Source organism: Xenopus tropicalis, chromosome 1 (genome assembly GCF_000004195.4).
Source record: "Xenopus tropicalis strain Nigerian chromosome 1, UCB_Xtro_10.0, whole genome shotgun sequence".
Taxonomy (NCBI): domain Eukaryota; kingdom Metazoa; phylum Chordata; class Amphibia; order Anura; family Pipidae; genus Xenopus; species Xenopus tropicalis.
The window spans coordinates 103,142,580-103,166,277 of record NC_030677.2 but is presented as its reverse complement, the minus strand read 5'-3'; the positions used below and the strand labels follow the sequence as shown (position 1 = coordinate 103,166,277).

General features: G+C 37.9%; 1 protein-coding gene across 2 annotated transcripts in view; it reads right to left on the bottom strand.

Annotated features, from left to right (window-relative positions):
* Nucleotides 1-23,698, bottom strand: part of arhgef18 (Rho/Rac guanine nucleotide exchange factor 18) — a 114,063-nt gene that overhangs the window by 66,291 nt on the left and 24,074 nt on the right. For both annotated transcript variants that reach the window (XM_031905117.1, XM_031905119.1), the window contains exons 2-7: nucleotides 21,181-21,290; nucleotides 17,113-17,561; nucleotides 4,394-4,565; nucleotides 2,137-2,251; nucleotides 1,094-1,151; nucleotides 851-895 (exon numbers count right to left, since the gene is read on the bottom strand). In XM_031905117.1, coding sequence (XP_031760977.1) covers nucleotides 851-895; nucleotides 1,094-1,151; nucleotides 2,137-2,251; nucleotides 4,394-4,565; nucleotides 17,113-17,561; nucleotides 21,181-21,290 — 949 coding nt within the window. The remainder of the gene's footprint in view (nucleotides 1-850; nucleotides 896-1,093; nucleotides 1,152-2,136; nucleotides 2,252-4,393; nucleotides 4,566-17,112; nucleotides 17,562-21,180; nucleotides 21,291-23,698) is intronic.

Genomic DNA, 23,698 nt, shown 5'->3' with positions numbered 1-23,698 from the left:
TGTTGGTTGCAATTCACTATGCCCACAAGAGGACAGGAATCCACTCTTGCTATATTAGCGCGCTATCTTACGCACGTAACCATTACTTTTGGAAAACTACTGTTCTGAAAATTACCATTTCCCTGCAAACTGAAGGATGCATCACATACTTAAAAAAATACTACTGCAAAGTCCATGTTGTGTTGCCAAAAGTTCACGAACCACAATTTCCTCTAAGTACCGCCTGCCCCATGTAGGTGTTAATCTTCGTACAGACTAATGCGATATTTAGCGCATTTAACGCTTCATATGTGTTTGTGAATCATGCATTAGGATTATTTCTACGCGCGAATTAACACAATGCGTTAAAAATAATGCATTGCAGTAGTGCAAGATTTAACGCATGCGAAATTACTTTGACGAATCGGGCGTTATTTATCGCATGCTTTTAACGCAAAAAAGTATGCGATAAGCGTTATCACACTTTCGTGAATCAACCCCATAATATTTTAAATCAAGGATTTTACATTTTTGATAAATACCCCAAATGTTACTATTCATAACTACATATTTTAATCTAATTTGAAATTCATGATAATACTTCTATATGTGTTGTAAGAATGTATTCCTGCACAGCACGAACCACTGAAAATTGTCACTTCAGACCACTAGGTGTCCCCCTATCCATTCCTGATAATTGTTTGTGTAATAAGGACATGCAACTTCAGCTATATAAATCTCATTCCTAGGAGAGACTATAAATTATTTTTTAATTTCTGGTCATTTCACAGATGTATTTATCTCTACTTTTTATCTATCTCTTAGCTGCAAATATCTCGTTTTTAGCTATCAGAAACCTGGGCACACATACCCATGATATTGTTTGAGCTCCTGAAGCACCTGCTGTACAAATAACCTGCAAATGAAAAATAATCTGTTAGAATGATACTTAAAACATGTCTTTTATCATTCTGTGCCACATTTTTGCAGAAAATGCACTCCTCAGCACAGATCAAAGGGAGACCAGAAAACAGAACATGTACAGTGTCAGCACTGGGGTGGGTGAGCACAATAAGGATTAAATATGTCAAATGACAGAACTCTAAAGACATACACATGAGTGGGTTCCACATGGTCCTTCTCAGTGGTTTCCAGATGAGGGGTTTGTATCACTGTAGAGAAAATAAACATGTCTGTTATATTTTGTTTGCGAAGAACTGTTTATAGTAAAGATATGGGATCCCTTATCTGGAATGCTAATGACTTCACCATACCTTAAGGCTATTAAAACATTTAATTATTAAATAAATCCAATATGGTTGTTTATTAAAACAAATAAATAGATCTTTATGTAATTCCAAACTTTGTAAATATTTTGCCATACCTCTAGCATGGCCTTCATTCTTATTATTAATAAAAATCATTTTTTAATGCTTGTCATTCACATAAGGCAAATGCAGCATGGTATACTAGGTAAAAGTGTATTGGACATGCATGAGCATTTTTAGTTCTGCATTTTCTTCCTGGGAGAGGTCAGTTGTGACTGCAAGAATACTGAAGGGCTCTCTGAATATCTTTTCTTAAGTTTGCTGCCAAGAATGACTTACTGCATCTGTTGGTGCCTGAGTCATTGAGTGAGTAGCGCAAGATTACAACTGATAGTGGAACCAAACCAGCCCGAATTGGGAATAAAGTAAACATCCCCTGTGCCCCAGGATGATTTATGTGCCAAGAGCTCATCTCACATTGGAAGACTTTCCAAGATTATGATAAAAAAAATAGCAAGCATAGAAAGTGTGTGCCAACTATTAGTTGCAGGGAAGCATGATCCTCTTGCCTCATAGTAATTAAATACTGTATGGACAGGCCCGGATTTGTGGAGAGGCCACAAAGGCCCGGGCCTAGGGCGGCAGAAGTTTAGGGGCGGCATGCCGCCCCGCCGCAAGAACATTTTTTAATTTTGCTCCCATACGGAGCAGTCGGGACCTCTCCCCACTGCTCCGTATGGGAGTTAAAAAGAGCGTTCGCGCATGCGCTGGCGCTTTGCGCATGCGCACTGGGGTGCGCGTTCGCGCATGCGCATGGGGGACTCCCACAGGGGCGGCCTCGGGGCGCACCAAAGACAAATCCGGCCCTGTGTATGGAAGGATTCCTTACCTTCTATAACAGGGCAGGAAGACTCTAAGCTGCGAGAAATTCTGGTGGTTGAAATCTTATCCAGTGTAGAAGGCACAGATTTTGACCGCAGTCTTTTGCCATGGCTATCTACTTCCTGCAAATATATTACAGACACAAAGTCACAAAAAAGTCATAACCATAAGTCATAAACAACATATTTATTATAGGGCAGCTGTCTCTCTGATTGAAGAAGCTCTATATTAATTAAGTTCTTCAACCTTAATGTCGATTTTTGGCAGTGGCAGCAACAGAACATGAAATAATACATTCAAGTATGAGGATTTAATAAAAATGAAAAGGGCAAGAGCAATTGCCAGAGACAGAACAAATAAATGGTGTTTATGGCGAAAGCGACACAAGCAAGCAATAAAGCACACAATGAGACAGAGGACTCTAATAAAAAAAGAATGAAGGTTTGTGACACACTAAGAATTCTGGCCAACACAGTACTTTCAGGGAGAAATGCCCTGTCCCATCTGTTATCCCTTTCTTGTCCAGTCAGTGGGAAACACAATGATTAAGGTGACTGCATTTGAACAGAATTTTCAAAAACTGTTACTTGAACTTATACATATATTTGAACTTCATACTTCATTGAACCCTCTACTATGCTATGGCCTTACTACTACTCAGCTGCAGACAAAAACTTTGGCTTAATGCCAGTCATAGGAACTATTATTCATGGGCAGACTCTTTCTGCTAGGAAAGCTTGAATTGTGTCAGGCTAAGTATTTATATATTTCTGCTTAGTACAAGACTGATGATTATACATACCTGTTTTAAAAGGATAAGAGGAATGTACCTGAGCCTACATTTGGGCATGTTCCGTATATAAGATCTCATATTAGTTAACACCCTGTCAGAGGTAATTATCAATGCCACCAGCATTAGTGAGTTTAAGCAGGCATCCATGATGTTTTCATCATAGATGTTAAAATGTGCATTTTAAATTTTGCCTTAGCACAAAGCTTAGGGGCACATTTACTAACCCACGAACGGGCCGAATGCGTCCGATTGCGTTTTTTTCGTAATGATCGCTATTTTGCGATTTTTTCGGAAAATTATCGCAACTTTTTCGTTACCAATACGATTTTTGCGAAAAACGCGAGTTTTTCGTAGCCATTCCGAAAGTTGCGATTTTTTCGTAGCGTTAAAACTTGCGCGAAACGTCGCGCCTTTTAAGTTTTAACGCTACGAAAAAATCGCAACTTTCGGAATGGCTACGAAAAACTTGCGTTTTTTTGCGCAAATCGTATTGGTAACTAAAAAGTTGCGATAATTTCCGAAAAGTCGTAAAGGCGCCGAAAAAATCGCAAAAAATACGAAAAAGTCGCAAAATGTTCGTTTTCCAATCGGAATTTTTCCAATTCGGTCGGAATTCGTGTCTTAGTAAATCAGCCCCCTAGTGTACATTGTTCCATTACATGGAAAATGAAGATTTAGGGGTTTTATAATGAAAGGAAAATATTTTGTTAGGTCTAATCACTTATAGGCACCAATCAGAAGGTAGCAATTACTGGTCACCTGTTTTACAGTAAACATGTTATTGGCTGTTTTAGTTTACTGCATCTGGCCAAACTTTGTTCTTTGTTCTTGTTATTGCATATAATGGTTTAGCCCATTAAGTTTGGAACTACAAACGTTTAATTCCTGGTTCAGAGTTTCAGGGCTGATATGCCAAAGTTTAGATGTGTGGAGGCAAAGGAAGGACAGACATATTTAATTAGGAATAGGCAGGTTGGACACGGTAGTTAAGGTTGGTACACAGAACAGACAGGACAGGCATGAGCTAGGTTAAAAAGCTCCTCCAGACCCTGTGTTGCTTTGTACCCTTATTGCTTCACAAAAAACTAACTGCATCCAACACCCAAATGCCTTTAAGGATTTCACTGTGCCGTGTTTAATACTCATGTTCTTTGACGTTGTGCTTGTCTAATGATGCCAAGTTAATCTCATGTCATACTTACAATTACATCTGACAGGGATACCTCCATTTTACTTAAGTAGTGAATTTGGCTAATGAAACCAGATTACTACATTTGTACCCCTCAAACCACAGTTAGATATATTTAAGTGTAAGACAAAATATAAGTGGAATGTTAAGACTCCTTCTTGGATTTTTTATGTTAGCCTTTTAATACCTTAGTAAAATATATTTAAATGCAAGACAAAATATAATTGCAATGTTAATTGAGACTTCTTTTTGAATTTTTTTGTTAGCCTTTTAATATCTTACCTTGCTTTCTGCATTGGTTTCCTGTACTCCAAGTTCCCCAACATCTGCCTGTATGCTCAAGTTTGTCACCCATGGTCCAGGTAATTCCATGCTGTGCACCATGGTTGCAGCAGCTGATTCTTCAATGTCCCTCTCTCCATCATTGGCTATCTCCGAATTACTGAGACTCAACCTTCCAGAACATGCCAAAACAAAAAGATGAAACCACAAACTAGGCTGGTTTCCTAAATATTTCAGTCTATCTTCCACTCCTATATTGGAGAGCAGAACTGCTCTTTCTAGCTTAATCTAGCTGACTTAAAGTGGCCATACATGGTAAGACCAATTCAGCAGCTTACCTGCCCGTATATGGGGCCCTCCGACCTCCAACAGGCCTCCCTGACCGATATCTGGCTAAAAATGTGTCTGATATCTATCAGACAGGCTTGATTTTCTTGGATCAGCTCATTGATGTGGTCCTCGCTCCAACTACTTGTATCCCCTTAATTGTAATACAATTGTTTCACCCTAAGACTAAACAATCACATTAGCACAATATCGCCCACCCAAGGGGTGCCAACCAAGAGAACCCCAAGGCCTCCCCGTTTCTTCAGCTGCCCCCCCCCCCCCCCACATGCATGCACTGCCTCTTAACTCGCATACATAGCAGTGGGGAGAGGACGTGCTGAAGTTCCTGTGCATCCAGTTCCCATTACTCTGTTTGTAAGCAAGTTTAATTGCGGCTTGGGTGGCATGCCACCCAAGCACTTTGTGGCCTCACCACAAATCCAGGCTTGAACATATCATGCCCAGGTGTCCAGGTTACAGGTACAGTACCAGGCTTCCTAACAGAAACTGGAAGAAAAACCTAATAGGGGATTTTCCTAAGCCAAAGACTTCATTATGTTTAATACAAAAAGATGGAAAATGTTAGGCCTTGCTTCATCTTCCTTTATTTTTTACACATGACTTGTTCCTTTAAGATATAAATATATTTATTTCACCTCCCATTTTTTACACAACCCATTAAAGACCATTCCTGTAAGTGCAAATGCAGGAAATCTAAATACAGAAAGTTACAGTGATCTCTAAAGGAACGACAGGCAATTTAATAAATGTTTTGTAAAGGGGTGGTTCAGCTTCAGGTTCTGTACTAGTTGGTACAGAATTCCAAATTCTTAGCAACTTTTTCATTGGTCTAAATTTTTTTTATTTTTTATCGTTTTTGTAGTATTTGCCTTGCTCTTGTGACTCCTTCCAGCTTTCAAATGGGGGTCACTGAACCAACAGCTAAAAAAAGATTGCTCTGTGAGGCAACAATTTTATTGTTATTGCTACTTTTATTACTTATCTTTCTATTCGGGTCCTCTTCTTTTCATATTCCAGTCTCTCTTTAAAACCATTGCCTGGTTGCTAGCTTAAATTAGTTAATTAAAAAACTGCAAACAATAAAAAATAGAGACCAACTGCAAATTGTATAAAAATAGCACTCTTTAAATCATACTGAAAGTGAACAACCCCTTTAAGATTTTGTATTTGTACTTAATGAAGTTATTGTTATCATTCCTTTGGCTGATTCAGAATGAGTACTTTGTTATTTGCAATGTTAAACACCAACATGGATCAACTAAAACTGATTGATCCATAAAGATTTTTGAGAAAGCCACCCCAACAGCAAAGTGCTGGAAAAAATCCTAATTTATGTGTAATAACTACTTTGTAGCTAAAGCCTCAATACACCACTCATCAATATATGTAGCTGTTACAACCAGAGAACCTGAAATTTGGGACTCACTCTCACAACAGCTAGCTACACATAGTGCCAAATATTACAGATGTTATATTAGAATATGTATATGGAAAATAAACATCAATGTTATTGTCAGAAGAATGGGAACACAAAATTGTCAGCATATTTTATAAAGTTGTGGAGAAATCTGACATAATAATCCAGCATTACTTCATACAGGCATGTTCTTGCCATCTGTGATCAAAGCGCAACTATAGGTTTTTGTACTCCATACATATAGACATTTAAAAGCAAACACTATTAAGAATTTGCAGCCATGCTGTCATATACCCTACTGACACACAGTCAAAGGCAGAGAGTAATGAAGGTGTTGTATATATGCTTTGTACATATATGCTCTCTTCTTTTATACAATCCCTTCAGGCAAACTTAGGGGCTGATGTAGCTATGACAGACAAATCCTAGTTTATACATCCTATTGTACGCATAAAGGCACAGCTGAGTGAACCAAATAGGCCCAGACAACTAATACTAGCAGTTCAATCAAGTTACTTTATGAGTTCAGTGGCAATTCCCAAGTTGTAAAGAGAAAAACACATCCACACTTCCTATTACACATTTGCTAATGATCTGATGCACTGCCATATTGTTGTACAGGTATAGGACCCATTATCCAGAATGCTCGGGACCAAGGGTATTCCGGATAAGGGGTCTTTCCGTAATTTGGATCTCCATACATTAAGTCTACTAAAAAATCAGTAAAACATTAATTAAACCCAATAGGATTGTTTTGCATCCAATAAGGATTAATTATATCTTAGTTGGAATCAATTACAAGGTACTGATTTTTTTCTACATAGAAAAAGGAAATCAGTTTTAAAATTCTGAATTATTTGATTAAAATGGAGTCTATGGGAGACGGGCTTTCCGTAATTCGGAGCTTTCTGGATAATGGGTTTCCGGATAAGGGGTCCGATACCTGTACTTCATTATAGTTTTTTAATTGTTGTTAAACCATTGGTTGCAGGTAAAGGGCATAGTGGGGTGTCAAATTAACATTTTAGGAGGTCTGTAATGATTGTATAATGAACAGTCACCAAAGAAGGTCCACAACAATATATGGTCATAGAAATTATCCCCCAGGTCTTGAATGCCCAAGTATATTTGTCGTGTGGTGCACCAGTTATGGGAAAATGTTGAGGAATGTACCATACAGCCACCACTCTACTGTTTATCAATGGCAATTATTTGTGTTCACCTGCTGATGCTACACTTTCATGTTTCTGTATACAAGTTCAACATACAAGGTGCCAACTCACTCTCTCAACATGTCTTATTGACTACTGCAACTCTCTATTGGCAGGCTGTGACCTCCAGAGACTGTCAGTCTCTCCAGTCTATAACAAAAGCAGCTGCAAAGCCCATACACTTCAGCAACTGCTTTTCCTCTGCTATTCCAATCCATACACTGGCTTCAAAAATCCATCACTAAGTGCCCTACAGCAGGGCCCCAGTGTGGGCTGCACCTCCTGACGCTACCTAACTCACGTGTTATGGCCTGCTCCTCTTATATTGAGCTCTAACTAATGCATTCAGTGCACATGCCCCACTCTGTATGCAAAGTGCATAAAAATGGCCCATTATGGCCTTATTTTGCACTTTGCACACCACGTAGGGCATTGTAAATGGGCCTTGCAGAGTTGTGCAGCAGGGTTGGTGTCCCTCAGGTCTGGTTGCTTTATATCCACTACAATATACTATACTGGGTGCATTGTCAATGGCAATGTGGGCAGCACATTTTAGTAAAATGTGGTTTGGTTCTACTTTAATACAACTCCTAACAATATATTAATAATATTATATTATTAATGTATAGACATTGTGCACTGTGGTGGCTTAATACATAAGCCCCAATGAGTCCCTGCTTTACAAAACTTACAATGCTGTATGTACAAGCTTCCATATGTTTTAGAATGCTACAGAAGACCTCTTTCTGATGAAAGCTAGTACCTTTCACTCTTGCCTTCACTGGGCAAAGCTCATTTGAAGATTAACAAGTCTGTGCCATGAGTTGAAGGCTATGTATTTGATTGGATTTGATTGCTTCTTTTTATAGACTACACAACATAAACAGCACCGCTAGTTGCAAAATTATATAAAATGCGGGCTGGTTGCTAGACTTTCCCAATACATTACTTTCAGAGACCTAATATTAAATTATATACAGGCTTATTATGGCAGATTTCACGTCCTGGTTCACGTCCTCCAGACTGATTCAGCAGCTTATCTGCCTGTTTATGGACACTCCCGACGGGCCTACCCGACCAACAAAAATAGGAATGATAGAATTAGGCCAATATTGCTGCCCACCTTAGGTGGGCATATCAGGAGAAGATCCACTCATTTGACATTGCCAAACGAGTGGATTGCAATGTGTATGGCCAGCTTTTATCTAGGAAAATATGTTGCTGGCTTTGGGGTTATAGTTGCCACTCTAAGCAGCAGCCTTTAATAATAAAAACAAGAGCAGAACTGCAAATACAAGCCTGTTGCCCTTTAAACATGTAACTGTCATTAGCATACAGTATACAGATCTTCTAGCACACTGTTATTGCTGTTTGTAAACTGTAGTCTTAAGAGGGATTGCCCTTGTAGTCCGCAATGCACCGTGCTCACTGATGATTTTAGTATCTTTCTTTCAGCCAAGCCCCCTGTGTTGAGGCCTGGTTTATTTCTCCTACTTCATGAACATGACTCAGAATAAACTGTAGTTCAGGGCCTGATAATGACAAGGCTGCATCTTGCTGGAGGCAAAGCACACCTTAAAAGGAGGTTAATGATAAAAATAGCATGGATCAATACACCAGGCTCAAAACTCCTTAAAAAAACAGCTTGATAGAAAACTAACTGCTGGCATTCATGTTTTTATGACGTGCAGGCATAGAATCCACTGCCACCGTTCTGTAGCTAGAGAAAGAAAGGTACCCAGAGAGAAAAGACATTATGGCAGCCAGTGTGTGCTTAAGAAGATGGTTATGTCACTTAACAATAAGTCCTATAAAGCTTAACATTAAATATAAGCTTAACTTAAATAGCGTGCAACCGCATGCGTTAATTTTACCGCATTGCGTTAATTCTCGCGCCGAAATAATACTAACGCATGATTCACAAACACTAAATATCGCATATTGCATTAGTGTATACTTTCATAATTTTTTATTTGAGTTTACCGGTTTATTTATTACTGAAGCTCCTGTGCTGACATAGGGAGACACAGTTGAAATACATAACATATGAGCTATGTGTGGAGCACATATCTGGGAGAGGGCATAAAGAGTCTGGGCATAATGGGACAAGTGAAAAAGCTTGCAGTTTTGCCCATTTTCCCACTTGCCCCCCCACGGTTGCAGACACTTATTAGGTCACTTGAACACCTACTACATGTACAATTGCGCACAAAGCAATTGCCTTAACAGGGAAACAGAAAGTTCAAAATATAAAACAGGAGTGGGAAACCCTTAAAAGGGGGAGCTCCAACTGAAGCTGATTGATCTTAAAGAGAATCATAATAAAGGCTAACACTGCAAAATTCACAACTCAAGAAGGCATCCTATTTAGGAACTATACATCCTAGTTTGGGTGTATAGTAGCAGTTAAATTGCATTTTTACAATGTATATTTTACATTTTTTATAGATTAGTCATTCATTATCACATGACCCCAAATCAAATTGGTGACTTTTAGCATGAGACTTACCAGTCCAAGTTGTAAACAAAATAATATTCAGGAACAGAAAGTTCCTGCTAGGTTGCAAACCTGAAAATTTGGGGCCCAGATACAGATTACATATTATTATTAAACATTTGCACCTCATTATTAATAATAGATTATCAAACTTTTTAGTAACTAATTTACCCTAGCAAGGGTAGTCAAAAGTAAAAAAATATTAATTTATTAGTAATCTCACAGAGCACTGCTTTTTCAATTTTTTTTTTTTTTTTTGACAAATATCATTCATGGAAATGAGTTCAGTCATGGTTTTAAAAAATATAAAACCAAGAAAATCTGAATGGTATTAAATCCCCCCTAGGTATATAGAACAGCTAGCGTGGCTACCATTGGCACATTATCTAGCAAATCATAATCCAATACAATTATCTATTTCTTCCTTCTCCAACTGCATTGTTGCCATGTCTTGGTATAAAATAGCTCAGATTTTAGTCATTGTAGTCATTTGCGGAAAAATTTGTCGCGCAATTTTTTTTCCGTCGCCCGCGTCTTTTTTGTCGGGAGCGGCTATTTTTTGTCGCCTGTGCCTTTTTTGACGTGACCGCACCCAATTTGACGTGACTGCACCCTTTTTGACGTGCAACAAAAAATTCTGCGAGACACAATGGCGGAATGCGGAAGTCCGCTGCAAATCCATGCCTGGCAAAAAAATTTGCTCATCACTACTGGTCAGATATGGCTACAAATGAGTATTTATAAAGTAAAAAAAAAAATATATTACAAATAGTGAAACGTGGCACATGGTTTTTGTAAAATTTTTCCCATTTGTTTAGTATTTGTGCTGTTTTATACAAACTGTATATGTGGTCACTTTAGACATCTTCATGTTTTTTGCAATGTGCAGAGGGATATTCTCCCCCCTCAACTGGCTCAGAAATTGCTCAAAGCTATTGAGATAGTTTACTTTCTCGCATAAATATTATGAGCAATGCTGTAAGCCTGCAAAGTATTTACCTAATTTGATTAAAAAAAATAGTTTTTAATTTACACAAATGCTGAGAGACACAATAAGTGTGATGGTTATCATCATATGCAAAAGCCATATATATTGTGATTGTTGATGTCTCCAGTTCTAAACTGTATAACTGCATAAATAATAAACCCCTATTTATAAAATGTGAATTTAGCTTGGAATTCCCTGACCTGTGTAAAAGCACTCAGCATGAATCTAATGACAGCAAGCAAAATCCTTAAATTCAAGAATATGCACCCTGCCCCTCTTCATCCTTCCAAACTTTATCCTCTGGCCTTTTTTGCTAGAAATACTAAGGGCCACTTATAGTTCTATACCACCCTGAATTGTCTAATGGGGGTTCAATCTTGAAATTAACTTTACTCATGATGTTGGCAGCATAATTCTAAGACAAATTTTGAGCACAATTACCATGTCTTTATCACACAATGCAGCATTTTTTCCAAAATGCAAGCGGCATCTGGGATCGTTTCCAGTGTTCGCCATGCGCGTGTTGTCTGTGCTCGATTTTTTAGATGCAAGTGCGCCTACTGATGCAAGGTGCAAAAGGATCTCTGGAGCTACCACCTGGTCAGGAGTCAAATAGTGCAGCAGTACACAATTCAGAATGGAAGGCAAGAAGGATTGAGTAGAGCAAAGAGCAACTATATGGAACTGCAAGGAGCACATTTTCATGCAAGCGCCTAATGAAACTGTTGTTATGTGCTATTAATTGCAGAGAAAAGCACATTGTGCTCTAAAAGTCTGGGTTTGGCAGATCCCAGGAGAACACTACTTGCTTGAATGTATATGATGGAGTAGGAATAATGGTATGGGCCTGGTTTCAATGGTTTGAGCTAGGGTCCTTGGACTCTGCATAAGTAAATAATAAAGCTACAGCATATAATGACACCAACAATATATTGAAAATCTGATGCAGAGTTTTCCCAGCAAAGCAGAGGCTGTTAAAGAGAACCTGTCACCCTGAGAAATAATTCCAAATTGTTTTCTATTGCATTTGTCAAGCAAAACGAACTTCACTTACACTAAATAAATTATTTTAGTCTTGTTTTCTTCAGCCTTGGAATTCTCAATCACAGCAAGCAGGCAGATGCCATTTTGTGGACACTGTTATTAAGGCAGGTTTTGTATCACCCCAAAATCTTATTTCTGTGCCAGAATGGGGGGGGGCCTAATGCCCATGCCCATTCACTGGTTACAAAATTAGATGGTGAGAAAGGAGAGGGAATGTGATGAGAGCAGTAACATCTAAGAAGTTGTGAATGGAAAATGAAAGTAAGTGTCTGCCCCACCTCTATGCCTAAGGCATAGAGGCGGGGCAGGCAATATATGATTGATAGCTGGGATTTTTAAATGCTTTTATAATGGGTATGTGTGTGTTTATAAAAAAATGAATTTAGGTTCCATATTTAATTTGAAAAGGACTTTTATTATACAGCTTTTCATGTCTGGATGACAGGTCCCCTTTAAAACACTAAAGGGAGGACCAAGTTAATATCCCCTTGGTTTGGGAATGAAATGTTGGACAGACAGATGTTAGAATACTTTTGGAGTGTTTTAAAATTCAAGAATAAAATAAAAAATAGACACACTTATAAAAGAATATTCCTCCTATATTCCTCCTATGTGCTTCTTCCCCAACAATTATATTATAAATTGTAACACTGCATGAATAAGAAACCTTCATGACACATTGACTATGCTATCTAAATGCATAAGAATAAAATATGTTTTTTAAGTCACCCAAAACAAATCATCCCCTACAGTTAAACAAGCTAGTAAAAAATACATTTTTTCACTTTTTTTTAAAGAATTATTTCCTGCCCATGTCCCAGAGGAACTTAGGAGTCTAACTTGCTATCACATCCACACACAACACTACAGTCAATTTAATTCTGTTTTCATCACTTATGTGTGTGTTACCAATATCCAGCTCTTCAGTTTTAATGCATTAGCTCAAACCACAAGGTGAAGTACACAAAGTGAGTGCCTGTTTTGTTCTTATTTACTTTAAGATATTTTCCTTTTCGGTTCCATATTCCCGGCCACCCAGCCTTGCATTGGATCTGCTTTAATTCAACTAACAAAAAATATTCAATGTGCCTGCTACTTTACACCTCAGCACAGGGGAAATCTTAACATGATGAATGACCCCAAAATAGGAGAATAGCGACATTGCCAGGCACATTGAGTAACACTAAAGGCATTAATGTAGAATGGTCAGAACAACGGATTGTGTTGCTGTTTGTCCCCTACACTTAAGCTAGCCATATAACGGTCTTCAGCCAAAATAAGTTTTAGTTCTGCCTGCCTGAAAGGCAAACAAGTCATGTAACTTGTTAAGAAACATTTCCCATTCTCCCCTTATGCCCACAGTGTAATGCAGCCCTTGATTCACCTTTTTCAGATTCTCTGAAAAGCAGAAGGGCTAAGGGGTATATTTATCATGTTGTGTAAAAAGTGGAGTAAAACATTATCGTTGGTGTTGCTCATAGCAGCCAATCAGATGCTTTGCTTTGGTTTTCTAACTGTTAAAATCTAATTGCTGATTGGTTGCCCTGGACAACATGCTTCACTCCACAGTCCAGCTAAATAAGTTTATATCTTTATTAGCACAAGACAGATGGACAGCCTTTCAACAAAAACATATGTCTGACTATTTAATGTGAGAATTTCCACAAAGCATTGTTAGTTCTACTGTCCTTTATCTGTATGGTTAATAAATACCAGCTAGAGAATGTTTAGGCCTCTTTCAGCGAACTGCAGCAGTGAAAATACCCATCTTTAATTGCAGCTTCTTCCCATATACACTCTAGGGGCAGATTTAAAATTCTAACATTTCTCATTGTTTTCATTTTAAAAACTCAACTAGACTCATTTCCACGAATGTGTCACAAGAAGGATCTTTCAGGAAAGGAAAGGGACATCTGCATTGACTTCTATATGCAGAGCTTCCCTTTAATGTGAAATGGCTGCAGGAAGGGAAGTGTGTTTTGATCTCCATAATTCGCAATGAGGGCACAATATTGGTCAGAATAATATGCATTATGCCTCTTTGCTAATGGATATTGCAGTCTAATACTCATGCCAAAAGCAAACAAATTAAAACAATCACAAATGACTTAACATAGGCAGATCCAATACATATTTATGTTGGTAGTTACATAGTTCATTTTGATTTAAAAAAAACAAACCAAAAACCCTTCCATAAGAACCCCAGCATTTTACACATGTATGCGAAAAGCATTAAGACAATCTGCCATTGCATCATCTATTGGAAAGGCATTCTACAGCCTCCACGCCCTCAGCCAAGAACTATTCATGCTGCTTAAGGTGAAAAGTCTTGTCATTTGTCATTTTCTATGTTTCAAAACCTCTTTTATCTGTCTGTAATGTTTTGTAATGTATTTCTAATGAATAAGCACGTCCCCTTGAAAGTGCCTCTTCTACAAAATTAACAACCTTAAGTTTCATAGTCTTTCCTCATAGTTTAATTGTTCTATTCCATTTACCAGTTTAGTTACATGTCTCTGCAGTCTTTTCAACTTTATTACTAAGGACTGGAGCCCAAAACTGCACTGCATAATCCCTTGAGTAAATCCAGTTTTATAGTTCTATATTCTATACTATAGAGTACTTATCCACAACAATTATTACTCACAACAACCACCAAATGCCTTCCTAAAAACTTGACTTACATGGTGTCTTCGCCTTTTCCATGCTCATTCCCCTTTTCCCAACTTCACTGTTTCTCTTATCCTTCACCTCTTGGCTTTTATGATCTTCATGCACCCTGCTCAATCTCACAGAAGTTTCCCATCTCCTTGTACCCTACTTTCTTTAGTGTCCACATGCTCACCTCTTATTCCCTACAGCTTCTAGGATCTCTTTGCGCTCTTCCTCTGCAATCTTGCCCAGTCACTGGGTGCTTTCCCTTCCTTCCTGGGACTTACTCTCTCTCTGTCTTCTCCCAACTCTGTGACGTCTGACTACAGAGGCCATTTACACAACAGTTCTTAATCAGCAATGGTAGGAGCTAAGGTAAGGCTGTATAAGAGATACTGATACCTGAAATTAAACCATTTTTTATATCCATCATAACATTGTCTTTTATTGCTATTTACAATTTTACCTTGAAAGCATTTGATGCTTTTACATAAATCTGATCTGCCATGTTCCTCTATGAGGGGGCTGCCATATTTGTGCAGCAGTAGTCCATTAGCATTAGACACTATAACTGACAGTTTGAGAAGGGACAAAAGCAGCCCTATTAGTGAAAACAGGACCTATAGGTAACATTTAATGTACATTCATATTTTGAAGAGTAACATAGTAGTAACATAGTAACATAGTAAGTTGGGTTGAAAAAAGACATACGTCCATCAAGTTCAACCATAATGCCTATATATAACCTGCCTAACTACTAGTTGATCCAGAGGAAGGCAAAAAACCCCATCTGAAGCCTCTCTAATTTGCCGCAGAGGGGAAAAAATTCCTTCCTGACTCCAAGATGGCAATCGGACCAGTCCCTGGATCAACTAGTACTAAGAGCTATCTCCCATAACCCTGTATTCCCTCACTTGCTAAGAATCCATCCAGCCCCTTCTTAAAGTTATATAATGTATCAGCCAGCACGACTGATTCGGGGAGGGAATTCCAGAACTTCACAGCTCTCACTGTGTAGTTTTTTTGTGTCAATGTCACTTTAAGGAGTTTCTCATATGAGACATATAACTGTATTGGTATACATAAATGGAAGTATTCTGTCTGGCCTGCTCTTGTAATAGGACTATAATGACTAGGCTGTTCTGGTAGGCTGTTTTACTGTGATTGCAATCATAGGGAATGCAATCTGTGAACCACTGCTTACTGACATCACGAGTTGAAATTAGCACAAGAATTTTTGTAGGTAATAAAAAACCCAAAATTAATATACTGCAATGAATACATTAAGTACACTTGTACTTGCCACTCTCCAGCCCCTTTACTGCTTTCTGAGAATCCATACCCTTTCCATCTTTACAGCTCCTTCTTGGATATATGCTGTGATGGTAAGTGCCCACCAAAGGTCTCCAGCCTGCACTGGAGACATAATTATCAACAAGCAAAGACAACAACAAGCAAAAATCCAGCAACACACTATCAGTTGTGAAGAAATTGTGAACATTTTTTATTTAGCCCATAAGTAACACACTGTATGGGCTAAATTAATTTTTTTCACAATTAATAGCTTGCTGCTGAATTTTTCCTTCATGTTTGTATGTGCCTTGTTTCCCCCTTTTTGTATATTTGTGCCTGTGTGCACTTTCCCATGTCCCATTTTCTTCCATAACCATTATACATGCATATACATTGAACCCCACCTTTGACTATTCATTTGTTTAGCTATCTAAAATGACTACAGATATTTGTCTGTGTGCAGTAATAGTTTCTGTATTTTGGTTAACATCAATTTGATGCCCTCCACAGTTCTAAAGTTCCAAGAGATAAGCATTTAATGAGAAGAAAAAAAAGGCTTTAAACTTACAAATAATTTTTGTCAAATTATTTGTTTAGGCAAATGCTCAATGTTAAGAAAATGCTAAATGTCATGCTTTATTACTTTGCATATCAAACATGTTGCGTCACAAAGTCATCAAAACCCCAGCTTGAAGCATAATGGCAACATTATGTTGTGTGGCTGCTTCTCCTCAACAAGACTGTGAAGCTTGTCAGATTTGAGAGCAAAATTAACTGAGTAAAGTACAGCCAAGTGTTAGAGCAAAGAAAATTCATCTTTCAGCAGGGTCATTACTTAAAAAGACAGCCAGATCCAAACTGGGATGGTTATAAAATCATATGTTGCAACAATTAAAATAGTCATTCATTTGCAGAACTAACAAATTAATTAAATACAAATTTTTTTTTAGAATTCAAATATTAACACTAGAGCAATAAAGCATTAGTCATAATTAATAATTACTAAGGGGCAGATTTATCATGATGTGAGTTTAGAGCTTAATACATAAAAACTCACGCATGTTCTATTTATTTCTATGGGATTTTTAGAAGCATATTTATCAAATGGTGAGTTTCAACTTTCACCCATTGATATATACGCTTCTAAAAATCCCATAGGAATAAATAGAACATGCGTGAGTTTTTATGTATTAAACTTTGAACTCACATTTTGATAAATCTGCCCCTAAATCTATATCTTAATTTAACCCCTTTTTAAGCTTGTTTTACCTGCGAACAGTATCCGATGGTGACACTGCATCATCCCAGCTGTGTCTTCTTGAAGTAGAGAGTGATCTCACCAAGACGGGGATAGGTTCCTCAAATTTAATAGGTAAAAGTTGTCTGTAGGATCCTTTGTCCCCTTCTGTTGTGTTTTCTGTTATGTTCTCTTCAATGGCTGCTCCAGGCCCACAGGACACAGGGCAAATAAATGGCTTGGTGTAAGTTATGATGACCTCACCCTTGCCAAGGGTAATATCTGTTTCATCAGCCATGCAGAAGGAAGCAGAAGCAAGTTTGTGCTCTTCCTGTTCACTTCTAGGGTCTTCTGCTGCATCCATTTGCACAAGATCTTTGTAATATTCTGTGCCTTGAAGAGAAGAATCTATGGAAGTCAGATCCTCACTGCTGCTTATGATATCATTGGAATAGTCATTCAGATCAACAGACAGATCATCCTGGAAAAAGAATGGATTTAGTGCATGACATTTTTGGGGAAGGGCATGAGTTTATGAGTGGTAATTTTAACCTGTTAGCTAAATGAAGGAGGCCCGTCGATTGAGGACTGGATCAATGCACCAAAGCACTCCTCATCTGATGGGATTTTTACACTTGTCCAAATTATATTTGGCCAATTACAGGCAGAAATCACTTGGTTGTCTCATTAGTGGGTCTCATACATGGCCCATTAAGCATTTATTGACCTGTATAAAGCTGACCCAAGAGTTCTGGGACATGTATTTGGTTTTTTGAGTGAGGATCAAGGCAAATAAATATGGAATCTTTCCATTTAACAAATAAATATTGCTGTCACTCCATGTGTTACCACTCAGGAGGTATCTTAGCAGTGCAATGTTGAAAATAATTGCAGGGGTTGGTTTTACCAACAGTGAAGTTGTAAGATGTCATTTAAGATTACCCAACCCTCATGAATATAACAGTGCCGAATGCAGGCGGTGCTGTATTCATGGGTGGGAACTCAAGTCTTTGCTCTCCACTGCAACCGCAGGGTGCACACTACCTCACCATCTCTAAAGAAGCCTTATAGTACAGCAGTGATGTGGTCAGCAGAACAAATGCATATATTATATAACATTGTGAAAGAATGAAATTAAAAAGGTGGTGAAAATGGTATAACTGTTATAAAACAGTTAAAAATATGCTCTTTGGGAAAAATAACTATCTATTCATAAAAAATTAAAGTGGGCAAAGACAATGGCAAATGTTTCCAAAACTGCACGTTGCATACTATGAACAAATAAATAGACAGAAAAATGTTGTAATCCTTTCTCTAATAATGAAAGAAGAAGAATAATCAGGGTAATCCTTAGAATCACTGATAATGCATGTGAATGGTACTGAATTTAAACCTGTTCCTCTTTTTATTCCAAGAAACTCAAGCATGGTGATATACTAAATGACTGCAGGGGAAACTGACTTGTACATGTCATAACAGATCTAGCTACAAATAAAAAAAGAACACAATAAATATGTAATTAAAAGACAAGGCATCATGCAAAATGATCCAAACCATAACAAATGGGCACACTTATTAAAGCAGAAAGAATACATTTAAACTTTGACTTGTACACTGTATCTTCATGCTGTCTTAAAGATGCTGATCTTTGGGGATGCTTCCTGCTGATTAGTTGATATGGGTAACTGCTACAGGTAACTGCACCTGGGCAAACTTAGTTTGCTTCAGTTTGCCACCAAAGATCTGCAAAGAATCTTGATACTGATTCTTAGACAAACTTATTTCAGGTCAGTTTCTATATGCTGTTATCTGCAGAATTCAGATCTGTTAGCCTTACTAATTCTACCCACTGAATGCCTAGGTTTGATCCATATGAGAAAATATGTATGCAGCTTAGGTGAACAATGGTGTATTATGCTACCATTAAAAGTATTCAATGGTAGTGGAACCATTTTTGGCCTTAACACAAATGAGAAGAGGCTCTTAAAGACACTCACATATTGCCGGGGCAAAGCTCCAGAGCAATTCCATATGCTCACTCTTAATGCCTTTGTAAATTCAATAAGGAAGGCATGAATAACTATTGCATGACCACCCAGTGTGAAACCTAGCCTGCCCTGACCATATTTTCTATTTTTGTGAATCTGTGCATTTACATCTCTAGAGGTTGAACTCGATGGATGTGCTTTTATTTGCCAATATGTATTTACACACCATCAAATAATTGTGAAATCCAATACCTTATTTTTTTCCTTGGATCCATAATCCATCTACAACTACCACCTAATATTCCTCTTCACCAAAATACTTGGCAACTTAGTTGAAACCTGACTGGATTGCAGGCAATCTGTATTTTCCTCAATATTTAAAGCAGGGTGGTTTTGTCAATGAGCAAAAGGATTATTCTGTCCACTAAACATAATCATCAGTAGCATCTCTTAGCTGCTATACATTGCTCATTCAACTAGATCAACGATACACTGCTTACTCAACTTGATCTCCTATCTGCTATACACTGCCCACCCAACTAGATCTCTTAGCTGTTATACACTGCTCGCTCGGCTAGATCTCTTATCACTATACACTCCCCACTCAACTAGAGCTCTTAGCTGCTATACACTGCTCACTCAACTAGATCTCTTATCTGCTCTACACTTTCAACTCAACTGGAACTCTTAGCAGCTATATACTGCTCACTCAGCTATATCTCTTATCTGCTATACACCTTCCTCTCAACTTGATCGCTTATCTGCTATACACTGCTCACTCAGCTAGATCTCTTATCTACTATACATTTCCCACTCAACTAGATCTCTTAGTAGCTATACACTGCTCACTCAGCTAAATCTCCTATCTGCTATACACTTCCCACTCAACTAGAGCTCTAAGCAGCTATACACTTCCCATTCAACTAGATCTCTTATCTACTATACACTTCCTACTCAACTAGATATCTTAGCTGCGATACACTGCCCACTCAGCTAGATCTCTTAGCTGCTATACACTTCCCACTCAACTAGAGCTCTTAGCAGCTATACACTGCTTACTCAGCTAGATCTCCTATCTGCTATACACATCCCATTCAACTAGAGCTCTTAGCAGCTATACACTTCCAACTAAACTAGATCTCTTAGCAGCTATACACTTCCCACTAAAATAGATCTCTTAACAGCTATACACTGCTCACTTAGCTAGATCTCTTATCTGCTATACACTTCCCACTCAACTAGAGCTCTTAGCAGCTAAACACTGCTCACTCAGCTAAATCTCCTATCTGCTATACACTTCCCACTCAACAAGATCTCTTAACAGCTATACACTGCTCACGTAGCTAGATCTCCTATCTGCTCTACACATCCCATTCAACTAGCAATTAGCAGCTATACACTGCTTGCTCAGCTGGATCTTTTAGCTGCTAAACCTTGGTCACTATTTCTTACTTACACTGTCCAATCAGCTGGATGCTATTTCAAAACAATAACTGGTGAATCCCATTGTTTGTTACTACACTTACCTGTTGTCCTCTTGCCACTCACTTTGCACTAATTTCCCGGTTCTTGTGGCTGCCTTCCCTTACTTGCTACTGTGCTCAGAAGTCTTATGTCCTTTTTTATTTGTCCTTATCAAACCTGATACAGAGATCTTCTTTATGATCACCCCACAGTCTGTCTCCCCTCCCAATTCTCTTCATTACTGAGTAAACTGTTAAACCTTGCACAGATCATTCATTTTTTTCAGTTTTGCTTTCATTCTACATACAAGAATAAAACAAAACCCCCACTTCCCTTTCTTGCTCTTGTCTCCATTCTCATGTTGTTCCTCTTTGTCAGTCATAAGATTGGCTTCTCATAGAGGCAGGTTTATTAAAATATAAATCTGGATTTATAATATGATTTCCAGAATGCCATAAAAATTAAACTTACACTCAGAAAAGTTTATTACTAATTGGCATATTTGTGAAAGTCTTTTTTTGCCTTTTTTAATTTACCAATTCATGACAATTGACTGCATTTACCAGTGAAATTCCGTTATTTAAAAAAAAAAAAAAAATGAACATGAACTCTAAATCCTAGTGTATTTGTGTTGCCTAAACACTTTACCTTTTCTTCTGCCAGGAGAAATGCTTCTTCAGAATTTGGATCTGCATCTGGTGTTACACTACGAGAGTCCGGAATGGCAGAAAATGTTGAGCATGGTTTACATTCTGATGCTATAAAGAAAGGGAAAAGAGCATTACAATGTTGAAAATGTGATATTTTTAGGGCATTCAAAAAATATATATATAACATACAAAGCTAGCACAAATCATTTTCTGCATTGATGCGAATTGGTAATACAGGTATGGGATCCGTTATCTGTTATTACGGGATGGCTAACTCCCATAGACTTCATTTTAATAAATCCATTTATATTTTCAGAAATTATATCATTTTTCTCTGTAGTAGTAAGACAGTACCTTTATAGGTAGATAGTATCTTTATAGGAGGCAAAACAAACCTATTGAGTTTATTTAATGTTTTAATAATTCTTTAATAATTTTTTTAAATCATTTTTAAGTAGACTTAAGGTATGAAGATCCAAATTATGGAAAGACCTCTCATACAGAAAACCCCAGGTCCTGAGCATTGTGGATTACAGGTTATACCTGTACCTGTAATACAAAAAGACGATCTGTAAATCTGAATTTTGGCTAAAAAATAATCTGATTGTAATTGCATCCTTTTTCTTTTTCTCACAAGATTACAGCCTACCTAGCCCTGGCCAGTGGCCCCAGACCTCCCTAAGACTCTGAATGCAGTCCCAGTGAAAATATTTACTCCATTTAAAGGGATTCTGTTTTAGGAAAACATGCATCAGGTAAAAGCGCTCCTCCTGCAGAACCCTGCATTAAAATCCATTTCTCAAAAGACTGAAGACAGATTTTTTTGTATTTCATTTTGAAATTTGACCTGTGGCTAGCCATTTTGTTTCTTTCTCAAGTGCCTTCAACCAAGTGACTTGTGCTCTGATAATCTTTAGTCACACTTTACTGTTGCATTGAAAGTTGGATTGATGTCACCCACCTTTCATCCCCATCCCCAGCAGAGCAATTAGCAGGGGGTGAATAAGCTGTGTCAATGCCTTGTTACAGGTTTGCCCACTTTTTCCCATTGGTTCTTCATACCATATAAAAAGGCCTGATTTATTTAAAAAAAAAAATATCTTAGTAAACTGTTTGGTAAAACACTACCAATGTTTTCATATTCATTTTCCACACTGGAATGACTACTTCCAGTGTTGAACATAATTGTCCAAATCCTTTCTCCATACAAGGATTTAGATGGTATTAGTCGTTAAAAAGTTGAATTCCCATCTCAACAGAATGGCGATTGGCTGCTCAAAGCAGTCAAACACATTCTAGTGACAAGATGTGGGTATCAGCTTTAATATATCTGTCAAGTCCAATAAAAAGTGGGGCTGATTCATCAACTTATGATATTGGGTTTAGCTGCAAATTGTATCTTGTGGTTTTTGCCACAACTGCTATTTGTCCATGACCATTTTTGTTTTTTTGACAATTGCATTTTTAGATACACAGTTTCTAAAACCTGTATCTCAGCACATTTTAGGTGCTGAGATTTGACATTTTTTACAATTATGTATTGAAAAAACTCAATTGCAGGAACAAATAGATCACATTTTTTGCCATGAAACACGGCAAAACCCAGTCTTGAAAGTTAATAATTCAGTCACTTATTGTCAAACATTTGTAAACTTGCAGTGAAAAAGTGAGTGGAAACAGAGAGTTGAAGAGAAGCCTTTTAAATTTTGCCAGAACGAACAATACTGTTCTGCACAGGAGTTTAATGTGTAAATTACAAAATATTCTGTGGGTTTTGTGCCAACTATGTGTGCTTGGATTAAAAAAGGACTGGTTTTAGAGCTGTAATTAATGAAACAATTTCCAGCTGGACCAGTATGGTAATTGCAGTGTCTCAGTGTTCTGTCTATTACTTAATTTATTCATTACTGGCCTTGAATTCAGCTTTAAAAATAGTGTTTCACAGATTGGTAAAGACAGTACAATTGCAGGATACTACACAGAGCAGGAGATTTCTGTTCTACAGACTAAGGGTGATGGCACATGGGGAGATTTGTTGCCAGCAGTAAAATCTGGGCTACCGAAGGAAAACAAAGCACAGCGTAACTGTTTGCCACCAGTGATCCATTTTATCTCAACGACGCCTGATCAAAATCTTTTGTCCCACCCAATCAACGAAACGACCAACATCTAAGGCTTTTGCAGTATCGCTCGCCTCGTCAATCCACCATACATACACCGAATATCATACGGAACCTGCTGATGCAGTGCCTGCAGGTGGCATCATGAGCATCATTGAACTAATAAATGTTATTTTAGTTTTTCAGTTGTTCTTGTTATTTTTAGGTTTCCTATTTCACCATTAGCCAGATGGGCAACTGGCTGCATTAGCACATTAGCACTAGTTGCATTCTGACATCTTTATAAAAAGGATAATACAAAACATCAGAGCGCACACCTTACCTAACCTTAATAATGATAGAGGTGCAGTCCACCGGAGGAGACCCATTCAGCAACTCCAAAAATGAACACAAAAC